Genomic DNA, 15000 nt, shown 5'->3' on the forward strand with positions numbered 1-15000 from the left:
GGAATGGGACAAAAAACTAAAAATATTATTTAACTCAATACTCAAGTCTCCATGGCGTGAGTAATCAATAGGGGGTAAAAAAAAAAACACTTTGGGGGTGAACAATTCCTTTAACCCATTCAGGCCTAGAATTATTGAATGCTTTAACCAGTGAAAAATAGCAGATATACAAGCTCACAGCGCGGCACCGAGTGCCGCGCTGCGAGCTTGTAGATCTGCTACTTTTGAAAAGGTTGTGAAAATGTGTGCAAATCTTTGAATATATGTATTTTCAAAGTGAACGATTGTAACTCAAATGTTGCTTCTTGGAGGTCCCTGGAACTAAATATTTTGAGATGGGGGTCCGTGGCCAAACACATATCAATTTTGGGGTCCTTCACATGAAAACGTTTGAGAACCACTGACAACAGGCTATCTGAGCCCCAGTTAAGTGAAAAGGACCTTCTCTTTGACGATGGCTGGCCAGATTGCTGACATAGAAACATAGTTCTTTTCAAAAAAATCTTAGAAGGATTCAAAAGACACTTATAGAATCGGGTCAAAATTCTAATTTTCACGATTTTTCAAAAATAGCAGATCTACAAGCTCGCAGCGCGGCACTCGGTGCCGCGCTGTGAGCTTGTATATCTGCTATTTTTCACTGGTTAAAGCATTCAATAATTCTAGGCCTTTAAATGTGAAGAAAGGGAACCTTCAAGCACAAACAGGCTGTGGTTTTGTACATCCAGTCATCTGTAACCTTCTGGAAGGCCTGCTGAGACGTGATAGGTTGCCAAGGCGTTTATCAGTAAATTACTCCCAACACGTTTATCTTCACCTCCAGCACTGGATTTCCTTATTTCTCTCCTTAAAGTCAGAACTTTTAAATAACCTTCATGTTATTTTGGTTCCCGATAAGAATCGATCCAAATGCCCAGTGGCTAACAATTTCTTCATCATCCCCTCGCTCTCTCTCTATCTCTCTCTCCCGCCCTCTCTCCCTTAAACTTTGGAATAGCCTCCTATCCCACCCTAGACTGTTTTGAATCTAAATCAAATCTTTTTTCTCTTGCTTTTAGCTGCTTCTGTTAAGTCCACCACATGCATTCCATTTATTAAAACGTATGCTGCCATAGTTTTGCCATAACTTATGTAGATATTGCTTCTAAGGCTTTTGGTGCATGCAAAGTATTCTTTCATGTGAAGAAGAAAACATACAACTACGATGATCCGTGATCCAGGCCGTTATGATTAAACACTCGATATGGGAAAAGAACCAGAGATATATCCATTTATATGCAGCCAGAATGCATACAATTCAATGGGCACCAGAAGTTTTGGATGTAGTATCCTGTGAGGCATACTACAAACAGAGTTTTATAGCAGTTAGTTACCATGGTAACCCGTTAACACGTCTCTGAACGTGATAACAGGGCTGTGGCACTTCACATGGCTACTTAACTCATTGATTGCCATTTTCAAAATGGCCGCCAAATTCCTCACTGCCACATTCCTAAATTTCTAGTGCACAAATACCTTTTTAGTGCACGGATCTTGCACACCCATGCCTAGATGATGTAGGCATATGTGTAGTACTTTTTAACAGCTTTCAAACAAAAAAATCCGCTTGGAAATCCGTTCAGGCATTCATGAGATAGAAGCCTTCAAAGTCAGACAAAACAAACACTGCCACCTTCCTAAATTTCTAGTGCACGGATACATTTTTTGTGCACGGATCGTGCACGCCCATGCCTAGATGATGCACCATAAAGTCAGACAAAACAAACATTTTGCCATTTTGAAAGATGTGTTTGTTATGGGGCTAAACATGCAAATTGTTTTTATTTTTTTCTCAAAATGGCTGCCAACTCAGGAAACTCAGGCTGTGGCAGCCTGGGACTACTGTAATAACTCGGGAAACTCGGGCCTTGGCAATCAATGAGTTAATACATGCTGGTTCACCATTGATAAAATGACCCTCAAGTAACTTATTTGAAGGATTTCATTGCTTATATGGTTATGGAAGTATTCCATTTGATTCATGCAAAAAAAGTTTTATACTCTGTAACATGTACAGAACAGTGAAATGTGACAAAGCTCTGTTAACACAATGCTCTACCCCCTTCAACTGTACTGTATGTCCTTGTTCTCCAGAGTACGGTGGTGGTGGAGAAGTCCATCCAGGACCTGATGGGGTTGATGCAGGACCTCAGTGCCTACTCCAACCAGTTCCTGGAGATGGTGTGTGACAAGCTGAAGGAGTACAAGGACATCTGCAACACCGCCTACCGGTGAGACATGAGTCCCTTCCCAATTCAGTGCGCACCCTTCAAAGTGCGGGCCTAGCTAGGTTAGAGTAGGGTGTTGCCCTGTGGAGTGCACGACACGTAGGACACGTGTTTTGCCTGTGAATTGGGACAGTGCTGCTGAGTGCGGAGCCGAGCCGAGGGCTTACGAATGGAAACAAACAAAGCTGAACGGCGGCCATTGCTATTTTCACCGCTTTATATATTTACCTTCTTAAACATTCTCAAACTTGGCTCGGAATTTACGTTTAAGATATTTTAGAATAGTATTTCGTTGTTTGAACGTCATATACTGTATGTGGTCAATTCACCATGATAGAGCCTATTTAAAAATGTAGTTTAAACATCTAAAACAACTTACTTCCATGCCACAAAACAACTGGTTCGAGGGCCCTTTTTGGGTTGAAAATGTTAGACAATGGACATTTTAATGGCGGACACCCAGTTCGATTCGGGTTGATTCAAGTTGGCTGCAATGAAGTGCTTGAAGCGTCCATCGGCTGTATGCTTGTTTCTTTGCCATCCTTGTCTCTCGTTACCACTGTTCTCTTTGCTATCAACTTACCTGACTTTTCCTTTTCCATTGTCGTTTTGTTGACGAGGGCTGCGTGCTTAACTCTGCTCCTGCGCCTCTCGTAAAGAGGCTCTGTGGAACAAGAGCCTCGGCTAAACGACTCCGCTGTAATTGTAAACGGAGACGGAGCTGTTTTCGCTGCATAACGGTCCCTGTCTCATTGTAGTCTGCGTCTCCAGACGTCACCCACATCATGAGCTTGGCAGAGACGGACACCGTAAACACGACTTTTCAATAAAGGTCCAGAGACTGACGTTAACACAATGTGTCGATAATCTACGGTGTGAAAGATGCCGCGTGGTAAATCCTGTTATATGGCTTATTGTTCTGTAAGCCCCTGAATGGGTTTGATGCAGACAGAGGCATCGTGAAAAAGAAAGAGGGTGGCGAACTAAAACTAAAGCGGTGACGCACACGAAAATACCCACAACATCCATGCATTGTAGATCTCTTTTATTAACCCATTAAAACCAGGGAAGCATCCGTGTCATTTTAGATTTTAGCCTTGGCTATTGAACTTTTTTGCTGCGCTGCGAGCTTGTACATCTGCCATTTTTGAAACCTTGAAAATGTTGAATAGTTTGGACTTTCTTTAACAGTTCTACTGCCATATATGTATTATTTATTTATTTGTGCTGGTGTCATCAAAAAGTAGCTTACCTTTGCGATGTTATAGAAAATTATCTATGGATTATTTCCAAAGATATTTTTTTTCAATGGACACATATATATGTACTGTAGCCAAACTGACGACAGGGGGAAGCTTTATGCAAGGAATGAATGTGAAATAGCACTCCCCTCTTTCCGTCGTTCAGAGCGTAGCAAAGCATTTTCTAGATCAGGTCCACAGAGAACAGCCAGGAAGTGATTTGGGACTCCATTGATGTTTACGTGTGGTGGAAATTTGAGAGTAGCCTTACGGGAGATGTTTTTACTGTACACACCCGCGCGACCCCTCATCAGCTTACAGTCATCAAACAAGGTAAAAGAACGAGCGTTCGTATTGGCGACGCGCCGCCGTCAGAATTGGGACGAGTGTCGAAGCAGTAAAAGAGTTAACACAGAATATCTCTTCACGGGGTCCCTGGCACAGAACATTTTCAGATGGGGGTCCTCGGCCAAATATAAATTATACATCAGTTTGGGGGTGCTTTGTTCAAGGACCACTCATTTAGGAGGCATTTTTAGAAACACATGTATTTATATATCTTTTTAAACAATCCATTTAATCATTTAGTTTGATTAACTGTTTCACTCCTACAGCTGAATGTAGAGTATACATTTCTGCTGTACAGCAGGCCTATTTGAAAAACATACGACTTCAAAAACTTCAAAAAAACTTTAAGCGTTGATATTTGTGTTCGTTTTCTCACTGGCATTGACCTTTGACACGGTTGTTTATGGAGTGCTGATTGAATGTCACGGAGCCGTGGCCGTTTGGAGCGCTGTGAAAATGGCTGTTATGATTTCTAGAAGGGCTGAATCACAGAGGCATTATGGCATCTGTTGGAAGTTAGGAGAAAATAAGCACACACAACTTTTCAGGCCACCGAAGGTAATCTTACCTTTAGAAGTATCTCCCGAAAAAAGTGTTTGTTTGTATTTTTCTCTGCATTCTCCCATCGTCCATTCGTCCTCCCTGAACCACGGCCTCAAAAAATGTGTGCCCCGCATTGACCTGCTGTGAGCTTGTAGATCTGCTATTTTTGAAAAAATCGTTAGCACTTGTGCAAGTCATTGAATATTTTTTTTACCTGGTTCTAAAAATGTCTTCTAAATCCTTCTAAGGCTTTTGAAAAACCCATGTTTCTATGTCAGTGGTGCTCAAACCATTTCATGTCAAGGACCCCCAGAATTACAGGTATTTGGCCGCCAACCCACCATCTCGAAATAGTATGCATCAGGGACCCCCCAGAAGCAAATATTTGAGTTACAAATGTTCGCTTTAAAAAAAAAAGTATATTCAAAGATTTGCACAAATTAAAAAAAAAAAAATAGCAGATTGTAGATCTGCTATTTTTCGATAGCTAAAGCATAAAATAAGTCCAAGTCTTTGCAGACTGCTGCATTTTTCGGGCAAATATCAGAGCCAATTTTGGACCACGTAAATCTAACCCTAACCCACACTGCCACCCGTTTCGTATACATTTTTTTCGGACCAGGGTCTATTTTACGCTTTTCGCAGCTGTTGCCACTGAGTCCCTTGCTCTCCCTCTCTCTTTCCTCTCTCTCTCCCTGGCCTACGGATTTCAAATTTCCAAAACGCAACGAAAAAACAGTGCAGTGTGCAACAAGCTTTAATGGGTTCATCTGTGTGTGTGTGTGTGTGTGTGTGTGTGTGTGTGTGTGTGTGTGCGTGTGCGCGTGCGCGTGCGTGTGTGTGTGTGTGCATCCAGGGGAGTGGTCCAGTGTGAGGAGAAGCTGACCATCGCGGCCTCCTGGTCCAAGGACGAGGACATCAGCCGTCTGCTGCAGTCTCTACCCAACTGGGTCAACATGACCCAACCCCGAGTGACCCGACAGAAGAGAGAGGATGAGGAGGATATCACCAGGTAGGTGCAAACACACACACACACACACACACACACACACACACACACACACACACACACACACACACACACACACACACACACACACTCCACCGGCTGTCAGTTTGTCCGTCCCGTCACATCCCATCACGTCACGTTACGTCACACTTTTGGCCCTACTCATATCTCCGCCACCGTTGCCCCTATCCATGCCAAACTTTGCACACACACTCCTTGGCTGCGAAACCACAACCTCCACCCTTCATTTCTCACATGGCCCTCTTCCACACGTAGTGCCACCATGAGGCTGATTTTTGCAAAACACATTTTTGGACACTGCTCCTACAGACTTTGCCCTACAATCACGCAAAGAATATGTTAGTATACTAGTATGATTTGTCAGGATTCCTTGTTCCCTGTTGTCTCTTTCTGAAGCGGTCAAAGAAAAACTGTTGTACCTGGCTTGTACGTCTTGTTACATTTTGGTAATGTTATGGTAGAGTTATTTGCATTTTGTTCAGAGCAGACACCTGACAAAAGACAGATGATTTTAAAGGTGATACACCATGAACCTTTTTTTGGGGTCCCACTAGCACCTTCTATCCTCACAAAGTCCCATTTCAGACCATTGTGTCTTTCTCTGGTTTTGGGAAGGTGGAGGTTAAAAGCATCCCACGGGTTCTCAAAACAGGCTGTCCAGATTTGCTGCCGTTTGTGACGTCATTAACGGACGTTTTTGAAAAAAAAAAAAAAAAAAAAAAGAAAAAACAACATAAAACCAACATAAAGTTTAAGTGTATAGAGGGTACGTACACATTTCTAAAGTGACAATTTAAGGACTTTTTAACCGATTTAGTGCCATTCCCGAGATATCTCGCAAAATGTACTCGAGTATCTCGAGTGCCATTCCCGAGATATCTCGCGAAAAGTAATATATTACTGTAACGGCGGTTATCCTACCGGGTACAATGGCGGAAGGTTCCGAGCCGATCTCCGTCGCTGATTTATCATCATCACGGATCCACGAGCACAAAATAGTAATCCCATAACATTGAGGCAGACGGGGGATCTTATCTTTAATGTCCATTATCTCAAAACAACACTTTAGAAGCGAAGATGGCAATAGATGCTCGCTTATAAAACACATGTTGAAAAGCATCGATCCGATCCGCCATGACACCACGTAAACAATGATCGATTCCGGTGAAGGACGCGATGACGTCAGACCGGAAGTGTTTACGCTGTGGACTTCTGGCCTTCAAAATAAGACAACGGGAGTGAATGCAGCCTGAGGGAGGCATCGTGGACATTTTAATCCGTTAATTTCAGGGGCTCTTAATGAGTTAATACCTCTAAATGGCGCTTTCATCCAAGGCGCTTTACATAGATTGTGCATTACATTCACCTATTCACACACCGGTGGCAGAGGAAACCATGCAAGGCACCAACCTGCTCACCGTGAGCAACTAGGGTTCAGAGTCTTGCTCAAGGACTCTTCTACATTAACTCGGAGCCCAGATTCAAACTGGGAACCCTTCGTGCTCTGATGTCGGTTTCTCTACCCCTGAGGTATGCCGCCCCAGCTCTAAAATGACAAATTAAACATTGTCAAATATTAGAGGCATAAATTGTGAAAATAGCAGATCTACATGCTCACAACGCCTCACAACGCTGTGTTATACAAAATGTAATGCCTCAACTTGTAGTGCTCGTCAGTGTGGGGGGTCCCCCCGGTTAAAATATGATTATTTGGGGGGTCGCGGCCTGAAAAGGTTGAGAACCACTGTCCTAAAGGGACAGGGACAGTACATATGGGTAACAGTCTAAACGGGTAACAAACATGGCTGCTTTTTTACAACCGCCGGTATCGAGGGCTCTCCGGGACGCGGTCATAAAAGCCACCCATGATTGCTCTTTTAAAACGGCGCATGTCGGCCGGGGGGGGGAGGAGAGGGCGAGGAAACAACACATGAAAGGGAAAATTGAAGGAAAGGAGGAGTGGATGGGGGGATGGGGGGGAGGGAATGTATGGTCATTCTTATCGAAATTGCCTCTGAATGTGCCTTGGTCTTTGGGGAGCGGCGCGGCCTGCTGGAGCGGAATGGTAAGAAGTAAATAAATAGATTGGTTATGGGTGGACCACGGGAAGTCAGTCTGCTCCCCACTCTAGCCCATTCAGGGCCTAGAATTATTGAATGCTTTAACCAGTGAAAAATAGCAGATATACAAGCTCACAGCGCGGCACCGAGTGCTGCGCTGCGAGCTTGTAGATCTGCTATTTTTGAAAAAAGTCGTGAAAATGTCGACCAAATACATATAATTTTGGGGGTCCTTCACATGAAAAGGTTTGAGAACCACTAACATAGTAGTCTCTCAAGGATAGACTAACTGAGCTCCAGTTAAGTGAAAAGGACCTTTTCTTTGACGATGGCTGGCCAGATTGCTGACATAGAAACATAGTTTTTTCAAAAAAGAAGGACACTTATAGAATCGGGTCAAAATTCAAATTTTCACCATTTAAAAAAAATAGCAGATCTACAAGCTCGCAGCGCTGTGAGCTTGTATAGTTGCTATTTTTCAGTAGTTAAAGCATAAAATAATAATAGACAGTACAGTGTACCCGTTCTGAATGGACTATACCTCTCTGTCTCTCTCTGTGTGTGTGTCTCTCTCTCTCTCTGTGTCTCTCTCTCTCTCTCTCTCTCTCTCTCTCTCTCTCTCTCTCTCTCTCTCTCTCTCTCTCTCTCTCTCTCTCTCTCTCTCTCTCTCTCTCTCTCTGTGTGTGAACACAGGGATTGTGTTGAAGCATTGTGATTGGAGTGCTGATGCGTTTTGCTTTCATCAGCCCAGAAAGGGGGATTAGCTTCTGGTGCGACTGGCAACACACCGCTGCTTTGATTTAAGAAAACAAAAATGCAATATTAAACCTCTGTGTGCGTGCGTGCGTGCGTGCGTGCGTGCGTGCGTGCGTGTGTTTCTGAGGGAGACAAAGAAGAGAGAGAGAGAGAGAGAGAGAGAGAGGGCACATGAGGAGAGCTATAGATCTGCAAGCACGCAACGCTCTTTTTGAATATTTTTTGAACAATCTTGAAAGTGTTTCAATATTTTTTTGTATTTCTTTTACACAAATCTTCTCTTGGGGAGTCCGCAGCCAAATACTGTACATATCGTTTTGGAGGTCCTTCTCAAAAGATATGCAATTATTTTATACTTTAGCTATTGAAAAATCCCTGGAATATACGTTTACATTGCCAAAAAAAGCAGAAGTGTACACCAGGGATCTTCAACAGGTCCGGGTCCTCAGAGTTACTACAGGGGGGCCGCCAAATCTTTGTGTGTTAGGATCATGTTTTTTTACACCAACGATTTTACACTAACGATTCGATGGAAGTCATGGAACATTTGCCAAAAATAGCAGATCGGCAATTTTTGGCAAAGAGGTTTGTGGAGGAAAAATAATAGCAGACTAAAGTATTTGACGGTTCAAGTCTAAGCTGTCTAAGAAATCTATGAACACTTTTAATCTGCAACACAAATGTATACAATATGTAGTGGGCGTCCCTGCTTCATCTCTCTTTCAACTAAGGGGTCTTGTATAATGTACAATTGAAGGGTATAAAACAGTTTTCATCTACCCCCCACCCCCCCCCCCCCCCCCCCCCCCCCCCCCCCTGTGTAGAGCGGCGTTTGCCAAGGAGTCGGAGGTCCTGACGGGCAACCTGGGCGACAAGCTGATCCCGCAGAGCGAGATCCTGCGAGACGTCAGCGACCTCAAGGCCCTGGCCAACCTGCACGAGAGCATGGAGTGGATCTCTGCTCGCCTCAAGGTCTTCTTCTCTGGACTCCACCACACCTCCTCCGGTGAGTTCTGTCTGTCTCTGTCTGTCTGTAAATTGTAAATGGTGCATTTATACAAAGAGTCTTCAACAGGGGGTCCGGGACCCCTAGGGGTTACCACAGGGGTTCCTCCAAATCTTTGTGTGATAGAACTTTTTTTTCTCGCCTTTTTTATATCAACCACTTGAACCCTAGTGAGAACTTTAGCCAAAAATAGCAGATCTACAAGCTCACAACGCCTCGCAGCGCGAGGCGTTGTGACCTTCTAGATCGGCTATTTTCGGCAAAGAGGTTTGGTGTAGGGGGGAAAAAGAGCAGACTAAGTACAGAGTAAAAGGTCAAGCTTATTAAGTATTGATGGTTCAAGTGGTTAAATATCTGAAAACACAAATTGACATGAATCCAAAATACACTGATGATTGTGCTGTCAAACGATTGAACTATATGGAATCTATGAAAAGGTTGTGGGGGTCCCTGCTTCATCTCTCTCTCAACTAAGGGGTCCTTGGCCTGAAAACGTTGAAGACCCCTGATTTATACAGTATAGTGCTTCGTTCCAAAGCGCTTTGCATAGATTATGCATTATATTCACCCGTTCATACACCGATGGCAGAGGAAACCATGCAAGGCACCAACCTGCTCACCGGGAGCAGTTAGGGGTTCAGAGTCTTGCTCAAGGACTCTTCCACACTAACCCTGGGGGAGCCTGGGATTTCGATCGAAAATCGCGGCATATAACACGTTTTTTGGGGGCAGTCAATGACTTTAAATATCTGCCCGACAGTGACTATTTACACACACACACACACACACACACACACACACACACACACACACACACACACACACACACACACACACACACACACACACATTATGTGCATATCATCACTGTCTGGCCAAAACCTCTTAACTCCATTTTGGAGGTTTTAGATTTTATTTTATGTGCTATTATGTGCTATATGTGCTATTGAACACCCTTTACATCTGTGTGTTGGTTAAAGTAATATTGAACCAATGAAAAGGGTTAGCCCTTCGGTCAAAACTTCCTAACTTCACTTGAGCTCATTTTCCCAGAAAATGAACATTTTCGAGTTTCGGCCTGATAGCAGAGATATGGATGTGTGCACAGCACACACTTGTCTTCTTGTGTTAGGAGTTGAACGCGTGCGTGCGTGCGTGCGTGCGTGCATGCGTGTGTGAGCGTGACCGTGAGTGACTATGTGTGTGAGGGAGAGAGAGAGAGAGAGAGAGAGAGAGAGAGAGTATGAATCCACTCCCCTGACACACAGTTAACTGCAGATGTTGTTAATCAGTGATTATTATGAGCAGTGCAGTGCATTTTATTCACACATTATTTTGGGGGGAGATGTTTAGCTAAATGTTAACATTATTTTCTCACTCAACAGTAAACAAACCAACATAACGTTTAATTCTCTAGAGAGTTCATTCTAAATGTTCTAGTAGAGAGTACATTTCTAAAGTGATAATTTAAGGATACCTCTAAAATTAAAAATTAAACATTGGTCAAATTGTAAAATATCAGAGGCAGAAATTGTGAAAATAGCAGATCTACATGCTCACAACAACGCAAGGCGTTCCATGTAATTGTGCAAGTGTGTAAAAAGTGCACGCCCATGCCTAGATGATGCACCACGTGTGTAGATGCTGTTCACAGCTTTCAAACAAAAAAATCCGCTTGGAAATCCGTGCAGGCATTCATGATTTATCAGCCATTATGTTTTCTTCAGATGTAAACAAACATGGCTGCCATGTTTGAAAGAATGGGTTGGTATGGGGGTTAAACATGCAATTTCGCGATCGCGATCATGCCTAATACATTTCTGGAGGTCCAAAAAATTGAAAAAAAAAATTGTTTTTTTTTTCAAAAACGGCCCAAACTCGGGAAACTCGGGGTTGGCACAGCACTAGTACCAATACAAACTCGGGAAACTCGGGGTTGGCACCATATGTGTTAAATAAAAACAAAAGCTACAAGTTTTAGGGTGCAGAGGAAAATAGTATCCGCGGGTTTGCATGGATGTGCGGCACCTTAAATACACCGGACACCACGGCACTGAAAATATAGAACCCTTTTTCTGATCAAATGTATTAAATGGGAGAAAAAAAAATTATTCAATTTCAATTTCGATTTGAAAGAAAGAAAGAAAGAAAGAAAGAAAGAAAGAAAGAAAGAAAGAAAGAAAGAGAAAGAAAAGAGTAGAACAGAGAGAGAGAGAGGGAGGAAAATGACTTGTTCATACCTGAGTGACTCTGTAATATAAAATCCAATTTGGAGGTATGGATGGGTATGGGAGGGGCTTTACACACACACACACACACACACACACACACACACACACGTCCTCAGCTTGGCAAACAGTAAATAATGAAGTGTACGGGGGGAATGGGGGGCTATGGGGGGCTGTACCCAGCGTGATAAAAAGCTGCCCTATGCCTCCCATTAGTGGCACTCTGCAGAATTAATGATAATTATTATGTTACTTCACCTCCTGCGCTCTTATTGAATCCTTATCTATGGAGGAGAGACAGACAGACAGACAGACAGACAGACAGACAGACAGACAGAGAGACAGAGACAGAGAGACAGACAGACAGACAGACAGACAGACAGACAGACAGAGAGAGAGACAGAGACAGAGAGACAGACAGACAGACAGACAGACACAGACAGAGAGAGACAGCGTATTCTTAACTAGTAATTCAATTGCGACCGTAGGTCGCATTTAGTATGAAAACCTGCAGATCATGCTTGTCCGTCACGGCTCATGTCACACTCCATATAAGATCCCTGAAGTCATCCATGTTAAGCCCATATCTGGGAATGCCCATATATATATACTGTATACATATACATAATGGTGTCAGTCTCATGTTAACCAATGTGGTGGTCGAGACGGGAGTCACAACAACAACCGTCCTTTGTCCCTTTTATGCCCATATATGGAGATCCCTCATGTCATCAATATTAAGCCGATATCTGAGAATGCCCATATATGGACATATTGTCAGTTTCTGTTGTTTCAGTGCGACAACCATCCTTTTTATAACTTTTATGCCCATATATGGAGATTCCTGATGTCATCAATATTAAGCCCATATCTGGGAATGCCCATATATGGACATATTGTGTCAGTCTCTGTTGTTTCAGTGCGACCTTGCCCTTAGGGCATCTTACTGGTAAGGTTTTAATTTGTTTTTTTAACGCTTCCAGTGCCAGCCCCTAGATGGCGCCGTTGGAATGCCAGACTTTCTCCCATAGGCGAGCGCTTCAGCATCCAGGGGCTCACGTTGCAGTGACGCGCATGCTCACGTTCGTGCACATCATGGAAAGGTCCCGGATGTTAATGCTAACAGAATAGCTATTCCCATCTAGTCATTTTAAAGATCCTTTTTAGGCGATTTCGCCGTAAATAAACCTCGGCGCGCATCCCTAAAAACACAATCCAGAGATATGGGCCTCCAAAGATGTGGTTTTTCATTGGATTCGGCGGCGATTCGCGGCTACGTTCGCGGCTCACGGCCGGCATGGCTTCCCCAGGATTTGGACCACTGGATTTTACATTTAGGCCCAGGCTTCAGAAGGCCTCGGATAATTTTATTCATTTCATTAAATATCCCGAACATGTTCGGGATAGGCACACTGGACTACGTTCCGGAAGCGGCGCTGAACATTTGGTGAACATTGGGGGTCTCAAAAATGTATTTTAAACTATTTTTAATGGAATATATCGTCGGACCATGTAAAATGGCTAGCTGGCTAGCGTAGGACGAGCCAGGACCACCCACGACTATACAAGCAGCTCAGGGTAAGTCAATTAATAAAAAAAAAATTGTATTGGACTGAAAATATCCCGAACATGTTCGGGATAGGCACTAAATGAGTTAAATAGAAATCTCAGAGTTTGTAGCTCTATTTTCACCATACTCCTGCGCAACACTGAAAAGTAGTAGCATTCATTGACAATAAAACATACAAGGTGCTCCGCCCATAGACCGAGGAGCATATTATTAAGTGACTGACTGCCAATACGCCAGTGACGAGTTTGATGACCATTTGATGAATTAGATTAACTCTAAAACAATCCAACTTTGATAGCCGCTCTGCGGTTTCTGATTTCACCTCATAAAAAGCACTTCCGGACTGGGACCGGAAACGGATCCATTTCCGGATCCGGGAAGGCGGGACATAAATCAACGATTCTCAATGACCGCATCCGGTTTTCTTTTTAAATTTACAGAGAAAACACGGACGCTCGTAGCTCCAAGACGGCTGTATGGATTTCGTTCCGTTTATTCTTTTATTTTGTAACGGCGAATGCCATGCACATGCGTGATACACGATCCGTGGACCAGCGCGCACGATATACACTCACGCGTGCTGCGTAAAAGTAAACAAAAACCTCGGCAGTGAATCGGAAAATACTATTTTTAATCGGCGCAGTCAGTGAGTTAATATTGTAATGCACTGCTAACAGTTTGGCTTGGAAGGGAATTTAAGCTCTCTGCAGAAGATTAGCTGGAGGTGACAGTATACTGTAGTTGTAACCCCCCCCCCCCCCCCCCCCCCCCCCCCCCACACCACCACCACCACCACCATGGAGACCCTTCCTCATGTCTGGAGGGAGAGATGTTTTCTTAACCTTGACCAGAGAATGCAGAGGGTCTGTCCCCCCTCTAGCAAAGTGTGAATGTTTAGCTCATTAAATCAGGGTTCTTCAACGTTTTCAGCCCAAGGACCCCTTAGTTGAGAGAGAGAGAGATGGAGCAGGGACCCCCACAACCTTTTCAAATATTACATAGTTTCTTTGTTTGACTGCACAATCAGTGTACTTTTGATTCATGATACTTTGTGTTTTCAGATATTTAACCACTTGAACCGTCAATACTTAATACATTTGATCTTTCACTCTGCACTTAGTCTGCTCTTTTCCCCTCTACACCAAACCTCATGATTTGAGGCATTTTGTTCCAAAATGAGTTTTGCAAAAGTTGATCTGCTGGTGGCGCTATAACAGGCCAATGTGAAAAGGGTGGCAGTTGTTCCTTGACCTAGTGGGAATGTGCGTATGAAAGCTCACGGAAATTGCATTCTGTGTTCATGATTTGAGGCATTATGTTCAAAATGGACCAATCCTGCAAACTTTGGAAGCCAATCTTAGCCAATCAGATGGATTATTGAAATCGAACAGATTCATGTTGGTCACATGACAGAAGAGATTCTGTCTATCCTCCTGTCTGCAGGAGTACTGTCATGTATTTATTTATTTGCAGAAATCAGCCTCATGGTGGCGCTAGAACAGACCCATGTGAAGGTTCTGAACTGGCATCCAGGGAGTGTGTACTCTACTAAATATGGTTTTAACACTTTCTCTGCCTCAGGAGATCTCAGTTTTTGCATTGTTAGTCGCTTCTATGCCAGGGTTTTTTGTATTTCTACCTGTTTTTGGAGGACGATCCTGCGCGTTTGCACACTGTTGTGCGTGTGCTCCGATTGGTTGTGGTGCTTTCTACACTAGGGGTCTTCAACAGGGGGTCTGGACCCCTAGGGGATCCTCAGAGTTACTACAGGGGGTCCTCCAAATCTTTCTGTGATAGAAACTTTTTTTTTATACATATATATATGAACTCTAGTGTTCTTACTCTGAAAAGTGTTAAGTACCGTAAGTGGATAAGTTGAACTTTATAACTGTAATATTGTTAAATAATGCTGCTAGCTTGACACGGCTTGCCTTTTACCCACCTTCACGTG

At 43.4% G+C, this 15000-nt stretch overlaps 1 protein-coding gene across 2 annotated transcripts in view; it reads left to right on the forward strand.

The window, feature by feature from the left end:
- exoc4 (exocyst complex component 4) overlaps nucleotides 1-15000 on the forward strand; it is a 317782-nt gene that overhangs the window by 229592 nt on the left and 73190 nt on the right. The window contains exons 14-16 of one of the 2 annotated variants that reach the window (XM_080754095.1): nucleotides 2134-2270; nucleotides 5256-5411; nucleotides 9070-9251. In XM_080754095.1, coding sequence (XP_080610221.1) covers nucleotides 2134-2270; nucleotides 5256-5411; nucleotides 9070-9251 — 475 coding nt within the window. Of the gene's footprint in view, nucleotides 1-2133; nucleotides 2282-5255; nucleotides 5412-9069; nucleotides 9252-15000 lie in introns of those variants that run through there. The other variant, XM_080754096.1, reaches the window with a different exon arrangement.

Source organism: Nannobrachium achirus (assembly GCF_963921795.1).
Source record: "Nannobrachium achirus genome assembly, chromosome: 23".
NCBI lineage: Eukaryota > Metazoa > Chordata > Actinopteri > Myctophiformes > Myctophidae > Nannobrachium > Nannobrachium achirus.